Genomic DNA, 17,360 nt, shown 5'->3' with positions numbered 1-17,360 from the left:
TCTAACTTCACAACAAAAAAAACCCCACGGCCTCATAAATTGTTTATCTTCACATCGGCTGGTCTGCGCCGTCCCCCAATCTCTCTCTGTAAAAGAAACCAGGACAAAACACACCTCTTAAAGTCACAGCATTGTTACATCACCAGAAGGCACAGACACCAATAGTATAGCAGTGGAAATTGGCGATGTACAACAGGTCAGAATGAGATGGATACAGAGTTCTCAGTCGGTCATAAAGCTGAGGACAAGGAGGAGAACCCAGGGCCATGAAGGCATCTAACTGTCAAGGTGGACATTTTAAATTCAAGGCAGTTGCTCTGGATTTCCACCTGACTAAATTGGTGTTGGGTAAATAAGATGAGAAAAATGAATGTATGTCTCTAAGAACGGCCTGAGAGAAATCACAGAATTCCGACAGTTTGGCAGCAGGCCAGTTAGCCCATTGATTCCACACTGACCCTCCAAAGACCATTCTACCCAACCCACCCCCACACCCATCCCTGTAACCCAGCATTTCCCATGGCTAATCCACCTGACCTGCACATCCTTGGACACGATGGGGCAATTTGGCATAGGCAATCCACCTAACCTGTACCTCTTTGGACTGTGGGAGGAAACCGGAGCACCCGGAGGAAACCCACGCAGACACTGGGTAGAACATGCAAACTCCACACAGTCAGTCGCCTGAGGCGGGAATTGAACCCGGGTCCCTGGTGCTGTGAGGCAGCAGTGCTAACCACTGTGCCACCGTGCTGCTCGCTTTTTTTTTTAAGATTCATTCTTGTAAACCTCCTTTGGACCCCCTCCAACACGAGCACATACCTCCTTTAGTTTGATTAGATTACTTACAGTGTGGAAACAGGCCCTTCGGCCCAACAAGTCCACACTGACCCTCTGGAGAGCAACCCACCCAGACCCATTCCCCTACATTTACCCCTTCACCTAACACTACGGGCAATATTGCATGGCCAATTCACCTGACCTGAACATCTTTGGACTGTGGGAGGAAACCGGAGCACCCGGAGGAAACCCACGCAGACACGGGGAGAACGTGCAAACTCCACACACACAGTCGCCTGAGGTAGGAATTGAACCCAGGTCCCTGAGGCTGTAAGGCAGCAGTGCAAACCACTGAGCCACTATGCTGCCCCCGAATGGGTCACCACTCATGGGACATTGGCACCGGTTATTGGAGAAATGGCAGCTCTACCATTAGATATCCTTGAACCATGTTAGAACCATTGTGCAGATTGTGTATCTAGAAGGCTGATCTGATTTTAACCTGAACTCTACATTCTTGCATATCCCCAGTAATCTTTCAGTCCTTTGATAATCAAGAATATATCTACCTCTGCCTTAAAAAAAATTGAAAGATTCTTCATCAATTGCCTTTTGAGGAAGGGAATTCCAAAGACTCTCAGCCCTCTGAGAGATAAAAAATAGGTGTGGAATGGTATTAGAGTATGACTGGGAGTGCAATGTGTAGAATGCACCAGCAAGTAAGGCCAGAAACTAAAAACAGTAAAAAAGCAAAATCAGTGCTAAAGTTTCTGTATCTGAGTATACTCAGTCTTCAGAACAAAATGGATGAATTATTAGCACCGATGGGAGTAAATTTGACTGGACTGGTAGACATTAGAGTCATGGTTGCAAGGTGACCAAGGACCAGTATTTCAGGTTCAATATTCAATATTTCAACTTGCAATAGGGCGGCACAGTGGCTCAGTGGTTAGCACTTCTGCCTCACAGCACCAGGGAGCCGGGTTCAATTCTAGCCTCAGGTGACTGTCTATGTGGAGTTTGCACATTCTCCCTGTGTCTGTGTGGGTTTCCTCCGGGTGCTCTGGTTTCCTCCCACAGTCCTAAGATGTGCAGGTTAGGTGAATTGGCCGTGCTAAATTGCCTATCGTGTTCAGGGATGTGCAGGTCAGGGGTAAATGTCGAGTAATTGGGGAGGGGAATGGATCTGGGTGGGTTACTCTGTGGAGGGTCGGTGTGGAATTGTTGGGCTAAAGGGCCTGTTTCCACACCGTGGGGATTCAGTATTTTAAAAAAAAATTCAAGGTATTTGACACTTCTGGAAGACAGAAAACTCGGAAAAGATGTTGGGATAACTCTTCACGTTAAAGATGCTATTAAGGCAGTAGTTAGAAATGGTCTTAGTTTGAAAAAGCAAGATGCAGAATCAATTTTGCTTGAGAACCTACTTTGAGAAAGGGTGTACTGGCACTGGAGGGGGTGCAGAGGAGGTTTGCTGGGTCGATTCTGGAGTGCAGAGAGTTGGCTTAGGAGGAGAGATTGAAAAGACTGGGATTGTAGTCATTGGCATTTAGGAGAATAGGAGAAGGGGGATCTTACAGAAACATGAAGGGAATAGCTAAGGTAGAAGCAGGGAGGTGGTTCCCACTGGTGGGTGAAACTAGAACTAGGGGGCATAGCCTCAAAATAAGGAGGAGCAGATTTAGGACTGAGCTGAGGAGGAAATTCTTCACCCAAAGTGGTGTGAATCTGTGGAATTCCCTGCCCAGTGAAACAGTTGAGGCTTCCCCGTTGAATGTTTTTAAGGCAAAGATAGAGAGATTTTTGAACAGTGAAGGGATTAAGGGTTATGGTAAGTGGAGCTGAGTCCACGAAAAGAGCAGCCATGATCTTATGGAAAGGCGGAGCAGGCTCGAGGGGCCAGGCGGCCTACTCCTGCTCCTTGTTTCTTATGCTCTTATGTAACTTTGACAGAGATAAGAAATATGAAAGGCGAGAGATCCCATCTGGGAGTAGTCTTTGGACCCCTGTAAACATTATTTATGGTGGCACGGTGGCTCAGTGGTTAGCACTGCTGCCTCACAGCGCCAGGGACCCGGGTTCGATTCCAGCCTCTGGCAACTGTCTGTGTGGTGTTTGCACATTCTCACCGTGTCTGCGAGGGGTTCCCTCGGGTGGCCCAGTTTCATCCCACAGTCCAAAGATCTGCAGGTTAGGTGAATTGGCCATGCCAAATTGTCCATGGTGTTCACGGGTGTGCATTAGTCAGGAGTTAAATGTAGGGGTCTGGGTGGGTTACTCTTCAGAGGGTCGGTGTCTACTTGTTGGGCTGAAGGGCCTGTTTCCACACTGTAATGATTCTATTTAAAAAATTCTAATCGGAGTATACAGGAAGAGATAAGTCATAGAGATGTACAGCATGGAAACAGACCCTTCGGTCCAACACGTCCATGCCGACCAGATATCCCAACCCAATCTAGTCCCACCTGCCAGCACCCAGCCCATATCCCTCCAAACCCTTTCTATTCATATACCCATCCAGATGCCTTTTAAATGTCGTAAATGTACCAGCCTCCACCACTTCCTCTGGCAGCTCATCCATATTCATACCACTCTCTGCGTGAAAAAGTTGTCCTTCGGTCCCTTTTATATCTTTCCCCACTCACCCTAAACCTATGCCCTCTAGTTCTGGACTCCCCCACCCCAGGGAAAAGACCTTATCTATTTATCCTATCCATGTCCCTCAAGATTTTATAAACATCTATAAGGCCACCCCCTCAGCCTCTGACACTCCAGGGAAAACATCCCCAGCCTATTCAACCTCTCCGCATAGCTCAAATCCTCCAACCCTGCCAACGTCCTTGTAAATCTTTTCTGAACCCTTTCAAGTTTCACAACATCCTTCTGATAGGAAGGAGACCAGAATTGCACACAAGTGGATAAGTAAGATGCAGCAATAATGATGGAAGATTTTAATTTACATGTAGATTAGATGCATCTTAAGAAAGGCAGCTCGGAAAATGAGTACAAATGTCTTTCAGGACCATTTCTTAAAACAGCAGGAAAGAGACAATTCAAGTCTTGGTAATGTGCAAGTAGACAGACACTTCCTGGGCATTGGGGTGTGGTGGAATATCTGAAAAATTGGTGTTGAGTCATCAGGCCAAGACGAAGCCCACAGCTGTAATGGACGGAGGGTGGGTTAGGTAGATTAGGACAACCTGACCGTACTAGCAATACCAGAGTGCCTCAATACCCCAATAACTTAAGAAATAGGTGTAGAAATAGGCCATTCGGTCCCACACACTTGCCCCATATTAGATCATGGCTGATCTGTCCTAGGCCTCAGTTCCTTGTAGCCATCGACTCCCCTGATGTGTCAAAATCTCCTCTGGGAATACTTTCAGCCCCCACCCACCCTCTGGAGCAAAGCATTCTGGACATTTTCCCTCATTTTTCCAAACTCTCATGGGTGAAGGCCTCAACTTGTGGAACCACGATTGACAAACCTGCCCCTTGGTCCTAGAAATCTGCCCAGTCAAACTCTTCCAAACTGCCCCTGCACTGGGATATCCTTTCTTAAATACGGAGATCAAACCTGTGAACGCAGCCTCACTAACCCCCTGTACAATTGGAACACGACTTCCCTATTTTTAAACTCCAAACCACTGGCGAATTTCCACTGACTTGCTGCACCTGCATGCTAACCTTTTGTGTCTCTCGTGCAAGAACACCCAGATCCCTCTGCGCTGCCCTGCTTTTGGGATCTCTCTCTCCAGTGAAGTAATGGTCTGCCTTTTGATGCCTTTTACCACACGTTTTGTGAAATTAAGTTCCATTTTTGTCCCCTTGTGGTTTGGTTAGAGAATAGAATCCCTACGGTATGGAAACAGGCCGTTTGGCCCAACAAATCCACAATGGCCTTTAGGAGAGGTAGCCCACCCAGACTCATTCACCTACCCTCCATTTTCTATATTTAGCCCTGACTAACCTAACCTATGGGCAATTTAGCCTGGCTAATTCACCTGGCCTGCACATCCTCGGAGAAAACTGGAGCACTCGGAGTAAACTCACGCAGACACGGGGAGAATGTACAAACCACACAGACAGTCACCCGAGGCGGGAATTGAACCCGGGTCCCTGGCGCTGTGAGGCTGCAGTGCTAACCACTGAGCCACCTCGGTCATGTTGTGAAGGAGCAAACCGCCCCATGTTGCCCCATCCTACACCAGGCAGAGTGTGTCCTGTGGGTACAGAGTTACAGATCATGTCGTTGCTAAAACACTACAATCATTACATGGCTGATCCTGTGATGTATTTCAGGGTGGATCTCAGTGAAGGTCTGTGGGAATATTAAGAAGTCTGGAGCCAGTGGTACAGTAGGTACGTAGGCTCAAAGGAATGAAGGATTTACAGGAACGCACCTAGCAACAGTGAACTGAATTGAATTAGCCTTATTGTCTCATGTACTCACATGAGTGCAGTGAAAGGTTTACAAACCTCGCTCAGAGTGGATGAGATGACGACAGTAAAGTGAGTGAAATGAAAAGAGGCAGCATCTGCGTAGAGAGAGAGAAACAGAGTTGCTGTTTGGAGTCCGGGGACCAGGTATTTCATCCACCAGCTCCCACACCCAGTACGGGGACCAATGAGCAGTTATCATCTCTCTCAGACAGGACGGAAGATTTCCCAGCGTGTAGTCCACATGTCGCTATAAAAGACCACTTACAGTGTCATTTGAAGTACGAAGGTACCTAGGTACTATCCTTAGTTATAGAATAGAGAAATGAAGGAAAGAAGTTATATTTCAGTAATCTTGTCAATAATAAAGAAGAATAGCCAACAGACCATTTTTTGTTATACAAATATAGACTATGGATTAACTATGGTAGCCTAAAGAGACCCTTCCCTTCTATTCCTCTCAGCCACCTACTGGATTCATCCCTCCCATCGACCAACCAGGTCGGACCCTCTACCTGTCTCCACCTATCCCCACCTCACCACTCTGTTACCTCCCACAACCTCCAGTTTATCTGCAGCTCCTCTTTCACCCCCCGCCCCAGTCCTGAAGAAGAGTTATACCCGAGACATTGACTTCTCCACCTCCTGATGCTGCCTGGCTTGCTGTGTTCTTCCAGCCTCCTACTTGTTTAGCCGAGAGAGAGCAAGCAATAAAAATGTACAGGTTCCATTATCAGAATTAAGTCACATTGCTCTGCTTGTTTCTCACTCACCGTCTCACTCCATATTATACTGTATATCTCTGTCCGTCTTCACCTATCTCACTGCAATCCATATTTCAATTTCTTTTGTCACGTGTTGGACCCTTCACTTTGCCTCTCTCTCTCTTTCTCCATCTCCTCTTTTCCCCCATCTCCTCTCTCTCTCTCTTTATCACATGGACCTGAAGATGGACAGAAAGTTCGCTTCCAGCTGGTTTGCCTCAAACCTCACTCAGACTGGACAAGATGGCGATGGTAAAGTGAGTGAAATTAAAAAAGGCAGCAACTGCGTAGAGAGAGAGAGAGAAACTGGATTACCGTCTGGAGTCAGGTATTTCACACAACCAGCTCCCACACCCAGTGAGGGGATGAATGAGCATTTATCGCCTCTCTCTCTCAAACGGGACGGAAGATTTCCCAGCGTGTAGTCCACATGTCTCTTTAAAAGAGCACACAGCGGCTGACTGGAACAAAGGCTGAGGTCCCCTGGAATGCATTAGAATGAGTATGTGAGACAGTCCAGGCATCTCTGTAAGCTTGAGGTCACTGAGAGGACAGTTTGCAAGCTATCCTGCCCAGTTTCGTCCATCACATTGAAGGCAAACTTACCATGGAGAAGTATATTTGCAATCAATATTCCTTGCAGGCTGTGGGCCTTCTGTGAATTATCTCTCTCTCTCTCTCTGTAGGTACAGAATCGTGCTACAGGTCAATGGGAGGCAATAGCCCTCCAGCACCAAGACCCCCAGGGCGGACCTTGTGTACGAGCTTAGAGAGTGAGTGTTGATGGGTTGTTTTACTGGGGTGCTGGATTGGGAGGATGGGCGTTGCAACCACACGACGTGAAACTCTCACCATCTCACCATGGCGGATCTCCTGTAAGATTTTATCGCCTTGTTAGAGTTTGCTCATTGGGTGTAAGTCAGATCAAATGATAGTCTGTCAATGAAACTGTTAAACATATAGAATATGGAACTGTTCAACACAGTACAGGCCCTTCAGCCCTTGATGTTGTGCTGGCCTTCTATCCTACCTTAAGGTCAAACTAACCTACATACCCCACATTTGACTATCATCCATCTGCCTATCCATTAAGTGTCCCTAATGTATCTGACACTACTACCACTGCCGGTAGTGCATTTCACACACCCATCACTCTCTGTGTAAAGAACCAACCTCTGACATCTCCCCTAAACCTTCCTCCAGTCACCTTGAAATTATGCCCCCTCATGATAGCCATTTCCGCCCTGGGAAAAAGTCTCTGACTATCCACTCTATCCTCTCATCATCTTGTACACCTCTATCAAGTCACCCCTCATCCTTCTTTGTTCCAATGAGAAAAGCCCTAGTTCCCTCAACCTTTCTTCATAAGACATACCCTCCAGCCCAGGCAGCATCCTGGTAAATCTCCTCTACACCCTCTCTAAATCTTCCACATCCTTCCTGTAATGAGGTGACCAGAACTGAACACAATATTCCAAGTGAGGTCTAACCAGGGCTCTGAAGAGGTGCAGCTTAACCTCAGAGCTCTTAAACTCAATCCCTCTGCAGCAGGAGATCGCTAATAAAAATCGCTATACCGTTTCAGTAGAAAGGTCACATTATCTAAACAATGTCCACAATTCATCAATCGCATTATAGCCAATTTGTGTTGATGAAATGTGCGTTATAGCAGAACAACCTGCATTTAGTTTTATGTTGTGTCTGTGAAATACCTTGGTATGTTTCATTACATTATATAAATAAATGACTTGTACATAGAACATAGAACAATACAGCATAGAACAGGCCCTTGGGCCCACGATGTTGTGCCGAACATTTGTCCTAGCTTAAGCACCTATCCATGTACCTATCCAATTGCCACTTAAAGGTCACCAATGATTCTGACTCTGCCACTCCCACAGGCAGCGCATTCCATGCCCCCACCACTCTCTGGGTAAAGAACCTACCCCTGACATCCCCCTATACCTTCCACCCTTCACCTTAAATTTATGTCCCCTTGTAACACTCTGTTGTACCCGGGGAAAAAGTCTCTGACTGTCTACTCCCCTATCTATTCCCCTGATCATCTTATAAACCTCTATCAAGTCACCCCTCATCCTTCACCGTTCCAATGAGAAAAGGCCTAGCACTCTCAACCTATCCTCGTACGACCTAGTCTCCATTCCAGGCAACATCCTGGTAAATCTCCTCTGCACCCTCTCCAAAGCTTCCACATCTTTCCTAAAATGAGGTGACCAGAACTGCACACAGTACTCCAAATGTGGCCTTACCAAGGTCCTGTACAGCTGCAACATCACCTCACGACTCTTGAATTCAATCCCTCTGCTAATGAACGATAATACACCATAGGCCTTCTTACAAGCTCTATCCACCTGAGTGGCAACTTTCAAAGATCTATGAACATAGACCCCAAGATCCCTCTGCTCCTCCACCTTACTAAGAACCTTACCATTAACCCTGTATTCCGCATTCTTATTTGTCTTTCCAAAATGGACAACCTCACACTTGGCAGGGTTGAACTCCATCTGCCACTCCTCAGCCCAGCTCTGCATCATATCTAAGTCCCTTTGCAGCCGACAACAGCCCTCCTCACTTGTAATGTTGCACTTGCCCGAAAATCAGTCTGACCCTATTCTAAACATTAGATCCAAACCTATATTATTCCTGTTTGTTTCCAGTGATAATGTTGAGTGTGTCTCCTTTAGTTGGATTGCAAGGCAAGAAAGAACTGGTATGTTTATGAAGTACTCTGTTCCCTTCTTACCAGTTGCCACTCATGTAGAGATCAACTCAAGCAACCTTTTAGGATGTGAAGGTGGAATGACAGCAGTAAGGCAAATGAAGTACAAATCAACGAACAATACACACAGAGCAATTGAAACAACGATTTAGGAGGATTTTAAGACGGATTTCAAGCAGGTTTTAGATGTGTAGAGCTAAGTGGAGAAGGGAAGGTTTTAGTAACCAGAGCCAAGGCTAAAGTATGATGTACAAATAGCAGGAGTGGGAAAATTGAAGGGTCCATGAGTGATCAAAGGTTGGAGGAGTCTTACCAAGCAAAGTATAGGAGTAAGCCACATAAACAGGCATTAGGTCAAATTTGGAAGGATATTAATAAATTGAAGAGGGTGTGGAAAAGATTTACAAGGACGTTACTGGGACTGGAGGGTTTGAGTTATAAGGAGAAGCTGGATAGGCTGGGACATTTTTCACTGGAGCTTAGGAGGCTGAGGGGGTGATCATATAGAGGTGTATAAAATCATGAGGGACATAAATAAGGTGAATAGACAAGGTCTTTTCCCTGGGGTCAGGGACTTCAAAACTGGAAGACATATTTTTAAGGTGAGAGGAGAAAGATTTAAAAGGGATCTGAGGGGTAACCTTTTTATACAGAGGATGGTTCATATCTGGAATGAACTGCCAGAAGAAGTGGTAGATGCAGGTACTGTTACAATATTTCAATGACATTTGGACAGGAAGATGAATAGGAAAGGGTTAAAGGAATATGGACAAAATGCAGGCAGGTGGGACTAGTTTAGTTGGGAAACCTGGCAGCATGAACGAGATGGATTGAAGGGTCTGTTTCCGTGCTATGCAACTCTATAAATAACACCATAAACCTGTAACAACCCTATCAACTTGGGTGGTGACTTTGAGGGATCTATGGTCATGGGCCCCAAGATCCCTCTGTTCCTCCACAATGCCAAGAATACTGCCTTTAATCCTGTATTCTGCATTCAAATTCGACCTTCCATAGTGAATCATTTCACACTTTTCCAAGCTGAACTCTATCTGCCACTTCTCAGCCCAGCACTGCATCCTGTTAATGTCTCGTTGCAAGCTACAACAGCCCTCCACCAATCCACAACTCCACCAACCTTCATGTCATCAGCAAACCTACTAACCCATCCTTCCACTCCCTCATCCAAGCATTTATAAAAATCACGAAGAGCAGAGGACCCAGAACAGATCGCTGCAGAGCACCATTGGTCTCCGAGCTCCAGGCTGGATACTTTCCATCTACCACCACCCACTGTCATCTATGGGCCAGCCAATTCTGTATTCGGACAGCCAGGTTTCCCTGTATCCCTTGCCTCCTTACTTTCCGAATGAGCCTACCATAGGGAACCTTGGTAAAATCCATGTACACCACATCCACTGCTCTATCTTCATCGACCTAAAGTGAGCTCTGTTACAAATTTAACAGAACCGAAAAGATGTGGGATATCAGCCCATTTTGTCCGACTCCCAAGTACACTCTCCCCTATCACTGACACTCTACACCCACCCACTTAACCCCCTTCCCCACCCCATGTACACCCTCCCCAATCACACACCCACCCACCCATTTAACCCCCTTCCCCACCCCATGTACACCCTCCCCAATCACACACCCACCCACCCATTTAATCCCCTTCCCCACCCCATGTACACCCTCCCCAATCACACACCCACCCACCCATTTAACCCCCTTCCCCACCCCATGTACACCCTCCCCAATCACACACCCACCCACCCATTTAACCCCCTTCCCCACCCCATGTACACCCTCCCCAATCACACACCCACCCACCCATTTAACCCCCTTCCCCACCCCATGTACACTCTCCCCAATCACACACCCACCCACCCACTTAATCCCCCTTCCCCACCCCATGTACACCCTCCCCAATCACACACCCACCCACCCATTTAACCCCCTTCCCCACCCCATGTACACCCTCCCCAATCACACACCCACCCACCCATTTAACCCCCTTCCCCACCCCATGTACACCCTCCCCAATCACACACCCACCCACCCATTTAACCCCCTTCCCCACCCCATGTACACTCTCCCCAATCACACACCCACCCACCCACTTAATCCCCATTCCCACCCCATGTACACCCTCCCCAATCACACACCCACCCACCCATTTAATCACCCTTCCCCACCCCATGTACACCCTCCCCAATCACACACCCACCCACCCATTTAACCCCCTTCCCCACCCCATGTACACCCTCCCCAATCACACACCCACCCACCCATTTAACCCCCTTCCCCACCCCATGTACACCCTCCCCAATCACACACCCACCCACCCATTTAACCCCCTTCCCCACCCCATGTACACCCTCCCCAATCACACACCCACCCACCCATTTAACCCCCTTCCCCACCCCATGTACACCCTCCCCAATCACACACCCACCCACCCATTTAACCCCCTTCCCCACCCCATGTACACTCTCCCTATCACACACCCACCCAACCATTTAACCCCCTTCCACACCCCATGTACACTCTCCCCTATCACACACCTACACACCCATTTAATCCCCCTTCCCCACCCCATGTACACCCTCCCCAATCACACACCCACCCATTTAATCCCCCTTCCCCACCCCATGTACACTCTCCCCATCACACACCCACCCACCCATTTAACCCCCTTCCCCACCCCATGTACACTCTCCCCAATCACACACCCACCCAACCATTTAACCCCCTTCCACACCCCATGTACACTCTCCCCTATCACACACCCACCTACCCATTTAACCTCCTTCCCCACCCCGTGTACACTCTCCCCTATCACACACTCTACCCACCCATTTAACCCCCTTCCACACCCTATGTACACTCTCCCCTATCACACACCCACCCACCCATTTAACCCCCTTCCCCACCCCGTGTACACTCTCCCCTATCACACGTTCTATCCACCCATTTAACCCCCTTCCACACCCCATGTACAATAGATTAGATTAGATTAGATTCCCTACAGTATAGAAACAGGCCCTTTGGCCCAATAAGTCCATGCTGACCCACCGAAGAGTAACCCATCCAGACCCAATTCTCTCTGACTAATGCACCTAACACTATGGACAATTTGGCGTGGCCAATTCACCTGACCTGCACATCTTTGGACTGTGGGAGGAAACCGGAGCACCTGGAGGAAACTCACGCAGACACGGGGAGAATGTGCAAACCCCACTCAGACAGTCGCCGGAGGCTGAAATCGAACTTGGGTCCCTGGTGCTGTGAGGCAGCAGTGCTAACCACTGAGCCACCGTGCTGCCCTTTTTAAGGGAATGTTAAGCGGCCCCTGGGAAGATGGTGATATGGTTACACAATGTCAGCAGGTAATTGTACAAGGGAAATCATGTTTGACCAAGCTGTTGGCGTTTCCCTGAGGATGTAAAAGCATTGATTGATGAGACCAAGTGAATTTTGTGCATTTGGGTTCAGAGACGATTCACAGTACAGTGGCTCAGTGGTTAGCACCACTGCCTCACAGCGTCAGTGACCCGAGTTCGATTCCCGCCTCAGGCGACTGTCTGTGTGGAGTTTGTACCTTCTCCCCGTGTCTGCGTGGGTTCCTTTGGGTGCTCCAGTTTCCTCCCACAGTCCAAAGATATGCAGGTTAGGTGAATCAAACATGTCAAATTGCCCATAGTGTTCAGGGATTTGCAGGCTGGGTGGGTTAGCTATGGGAAATGCAGGGTTACAGGGATAGGGTGGGATTGCATGGGTCTAGGTGGGCTGCTGTTCAGAGGATCGCTGCAGGCCCTGGTGGGCTAAATGGCCTGTTTCTGTCCTGTCGGGAGCCTATGATGATAGTAAGATGCAAGACAGGATGGGTATATAAAAATTCGTGCTGATAGAACTTGGATAACATTAGCTTGAATGGATGAATTGGGTAAAGGACAGAAACTGGAGGTGAAAAGTAAACAGGCCGTTTCTTGCGTTGGCAAGCGATAACGAGTGAAAAATCATCACATGGATCTCAAATCTTTATCACCTATGGTCAGTGGCTTAGATGAGGAAATGAATTCCCAAGTTTTCTGGCAAAAGCTAGAATCCAGCAAGACAGAAAGGGACTGCTAAAGCGGGCAGGCAGGCAGTAAGGTGTGGCAAAGGGACAGAGGCTATACCATGTGGAAAAAAGCTGGTTTTACCAAATTAACAAGAGAAAGGGAAAGACAGACTATTTTCAAATGCTGTTGACTCGAGGGTTGGTTCTCCGTGAGATCAGATGTCCTTGCGCACGCAAAATGTTGGTTGTAGCTGCAATTAGTCAAGAAAATGGTATGTTTCCCTTTATAAGAGCAAAACTGGAGACTCTGCGGTTACACAAGGCCTTAGTGAGATCATACCAAGAGCACTGTGCATGGTTCTGACTTCCTTTACATAAGGGAAGTGCTGGAAAGGGTGTCACGACAACTCAAGACACACAGTAGAGGAGATTGTGGACAGAGATAGGAAAGACTGAGTCGATGGAGCTCAGATTCCCCAGAGTGTCAAAGAGGTGAAATCGTTCAGGGGCTTGTTGAGACGGGAGGTTGCCTCCGATGTTTGTAGAGTTTAAGACCCAGGGCCCTCAATCTCAGAATGAGGAACTGGCCAAGTCGATGAGCTGAATCTTCTTCTAAGGGGATGGTGGACCTGAGATGACGTCGAGCTCAGAGAGTTTTCGATGCTCAATCCTTGGGAATCCTTCAGCTAAAGAAGGATATGTTGTTGGCCAATGGGATTTGAAGGCGATGGCGCTGCTGCAAACCTGTTCACACAGGGACTACCTTTCTATTCGGCAGGTTCGTCGACATCGTATAACATGGCTGGCACAGGAGATCTGTACATGAGCATGCAGGCTCTGAATGGGGATTCTTACCAGGCAGTCCAGGTCGGAGCTAATGTGCAGCTACAGGTAGGAAACATCAGAAACTGCTGTCAAATATACAGAGCTTGATATATTCAGGCATGCTGTCTTTGATGGGAGATCGGGGGGGTGGGGGAACGGAGGGTAGGCCAGACAGGAGATGAGAACACATCTTTTGGAAGGGGTTGGAGACATTTATATATAGAATAACAGATACCTGGGAATGAGTTGCAATCTAATCCACCGGATCAGGGATTTATAATAGAACAACAGACACTCAGGAGTGAGTTACAGACTGAAATCTAATTAAGGGGTTTGTGGTGTTTATATATAGAATAACAGATACCCGGGAGTGAGTTAGACTGGAACCTAATTGTGGGGTTCAGTGTGGTTTATATATAGAATATCAGATACCCAGGAGTGAGTTAGACTGGAACCTAATTGTGGGGTTCAGTGTGGTTTATATATAGAATATCAGATACCCGGGAGTGAGTTAGACTGGAACCTAATTGTGGGGTTCAGTGTGGTTTATATATAGAATAACAGATACCCGGGAGTGAGTTAGACTGGAACCTAATTGTGGGGTTCAGTGTGGTTTATATATAGAATAACAGATACCCGGGAGGGAGTTAGACTGGAACCTAATTGTGGGGTTCAGTGTGGTTTATATATAGAATAACAGATACCCAGGAGTGAGTTAGACTGGAACCTAATTGTGGGGTTCAGTGTGGTTTATATATTGAATAACAGATACCCGGGAGTGAGTTAGACTGGAACCTAATTGTGGGGTTCAGTGTGGTTTATATATTGAATAACAGATACCCGGGAGTGAGTTAGACTGGAACCTAATTGTGGGGTTCAGTGTGGTTTATATATAGAATAACAGATACCCGGGAGTGAGTTAGACTGGAACCTAATTGTGGGGTTCAGTGTGGTTTATATATAGAATAACAGATACCCAGGAGTGAGTTAGACTGGAACCTAATTGTGGGGTTCAGTGTGGTTTATATATAGAATAACAGAGACCCGGGAGTGAGTTAGACTGGAACCTAATTGTGGGGTTCAGTGTGGTTTATATATAGAATAACAGATACCCGGGAGTGAGTTAGACTGGAACCTAATTGTGGGGTTCAGTGTGGTTTATATATAGAATAACAGATACCCGGGAGTGAGTTAGACTGGAACCTAATTGTGGGGTTCAGTGTGGTTTATATATAGAATAACAGATACCCGGGAGGGAGTTAGATTGGAACCTAATTGTGGGGTTCAGTGTGGTTTATATATCAAATAACAGATACGCGGGAGTGAGTTAGATTGGAACCTAATTGTGGGGTTCAGTGTGGTTTATATATAGAATAACAGATACCCGGGAGGGAGTTAGACTGGAACCTAATTGTGGGGTTCAGTGTGGTTTATATATAGAATAACAGATACCCGGGAGTGAGTTAGACTGGAACCTAATTGTGGGGTTCAGTGTGGTTTATATATAGAATAACAGATACACGGGAGGGAGTTAGACTGGAACCTAATTGTGGGGTTCAGTGTGGTTTATATATAGAATAACAGATACCCGGGAGTGAGTTAGACTGGAACCTAATTGAGGGGTTCAGTGTGGTTTATATATAGAATAACAGATACCCGGGAGGGAGTTAGACTGGAACCTAATTGAGGGGTTCAGTGTGGTTTATATATAGAATAACAGATACCCGGGAGTGAGTTAGACTGGAACCTAATTGTGGGGTTCAGTGTGGTTTATATATAGAATAACAGATACCCGGGAGGGAGTTAGACTGGAACCTAATTGTGGGGTTCAGTGTGGTTTATATATAGAATAACAGATACCCGGGAGTGAGTTAGACTGGAACCTAATTGTGGGGTTCAGTGTGGATTATATATTGAATAACAGATACCCAGGAGTGAGTTAGACTGGAACCTAATTGTGGGGTTCAGTGTGGTTTATATATTGAATAACAGATACCCGGGAGTGAGTTAGACTGGAACCTAATTGTGGGGTTCAGTGTGGTTTATATATTGAATAACAGATACCCAGGAGTGAGTTAGACTGGAACCTAATTGTGGGGTTCAGTGTGGTTTATATATTGAATAACAGATACCCAGGAGTGAGTTAGACTGGAACCTAATTGTGGGGTTCAGTGTGGTTTATATATTGAATAACAGATACCCGGGAGGGAGTTAGACTGGAACCTAATTGAGGGGTTCAGTGTGGTTTATATATAGAATAACAGATACCCGGGAGTGAGTTAGATTGGAACCTAATTGTGGGGTTCAGTGTGGTTTATATATAGAATAACAGATACCCGGGAGGGAGTTAGACTGGAACCTAATTGAGGGGTTCAGTGTGGTTTATATATAGAATAACAGATACCCGGGAGTGAGTTAGACTGGAACCTAATTGTGGGGTTCAGTGTGGTTTATATATAGAATAACAGAGACCCGGGAGGGAGTTATACTGGAACCTAATTGAGGGGTTCAGTGTGGTTTATATATAGAATAACAGATACCCGGGAGGGAGTTAGACTGGAACCTCATTGAGGGGTTCAGTGTGGTTTATATATAGAATAACAGATACCCGGGAGGGAGTTAGATTGGAACCTAATTGAGGGGTTCAGTGTGGTTTATATATAGAATAACAGATACCCGGGAGTGAGTTAGACTGGAACCTAATTGTGGGGTTCAGTGTGGTTTATATATAGAATAACAGATACCCGGGAGGGAGTTAGACTGGAACCTAATTGAGGGGTTCAGTGTGGTTTATATATAGAATAACAGAGACCCGGGAGGGAGTTAGACTGGAACCTAATTGTGGGGTTCAGTGTGGTTTATATATAGAATAACAGATACGCGGGAGTGAGTTAGACTGGAACCTAATTGTGGGGTTCAGTGTGGTTTATATATAGAATAACAGATACCCGGGAGGGAGTTAGACTGGAACCTAATTGAGGGGTTCAGTGTGGTTTATATATAGAATAACAGATACCCGGGAGTGAGTTAGACTGGAACCTAATTGTGGGGTTCAGTGTGGTTTATATATAGAATAACAGATACCCGGGAGGGAGTTAGACTGGAACCTAATTGTGGGGTTCAGTGTGGTTTATATATAGAATAACAGATACCCGGGAGTGAGTTAGACTGGAACCTAATTGTGGGGTTCAGTGTGGTTTATATATTGAATAACAGATACCCAGGAGTGAGTTAGACTGGAACCTAATTGTGGGGTTCAGTGTGGTTTATATATTGAATAACAGATACCCGGGAGGGAGTTAGACTGGAACCTAATTGAGGGGTTCAGTGTGGTTTATATATAGAATAACAGATACCCGGGAGTGAGTTAGATTGGAACCTAATTGTGGGGTTCAGTGTGGTTTATATATAGAATAATAGATACCCGGGAGGGAGTTAGACTGGAACCTAATTGAGGGGTTCAGTGTGGTTTATATATAGAATAACAGATACCCGGGAGTGAGTTAGACTGGAACCTAATTGTGGGGTTCAGTGTGGTTTATATATAGAATAACAGAGACCCGGGAGGGAGTTATACTGGAACCTAATTGAGGGGTTCAGTGTGGTTTATATATAGAATAACAGATACCCGGGAGGGAGTTAGACCGGAACCTCATTGAGGGGTTCAGTGTGGTTTATATATAGAATAACAGATACCCGGGAGGGAGTTAGATTGGAACCTAATTGAGGGGTTTAGTGTGGTTTA

The 17,360-nt window shown here is 46.4% G+C and overlaps 1 protein-coding gene across 2 annotated transcripts in view; it reads left to right on the top strand.

The window, feature by feature from the left end:
• Positions 1-17,360, top strand: part of LOC122548313 (pre-B-cell leukemia transcription factor 1-like) — a 214,646-nt gene that overhangs the window by 141,739 nt on the left and 55,547 nt on the right. For both annotated transcript variants that reach the window (XM_087990288.1, XM_087990287.1), the window contains exons 7-8: positions 6,671-6,757; positions 13,569-13,681. In XM_087990288.1, coding sequence (XP_087846414.1) covers positions 6,671-6,757; positions 13,569-13,681 — 200 coding nt within the window. The remainder of the gene's footprint in view (positions 1-6,670; positions 6,758-13,568; positions 13,682-17,360) is intronic.

The sequence above is a fragment of the Chiloscyllium plagiosum genome, unplaced genomic scaffold, assembly GCF_037043375.1.
Source record: "Chiloscyllium plagiosum isolate Xiang-an unplaced genomic scaffold, Cpla_swu_hap1 HiC_scaffold_9, whole genome shotgun sequence".
NCBI classification, from domain to species: Eukaryota; Metazoa; Chordata; class Chondrichthyes; order Orectolobiformes; family Hemiscylliidae; genus Chiloscyllium; species Chiloscyllium plagiosum.
This window is presented reverse-complemented; position numbering and strand designations above follow the sequence as displayed.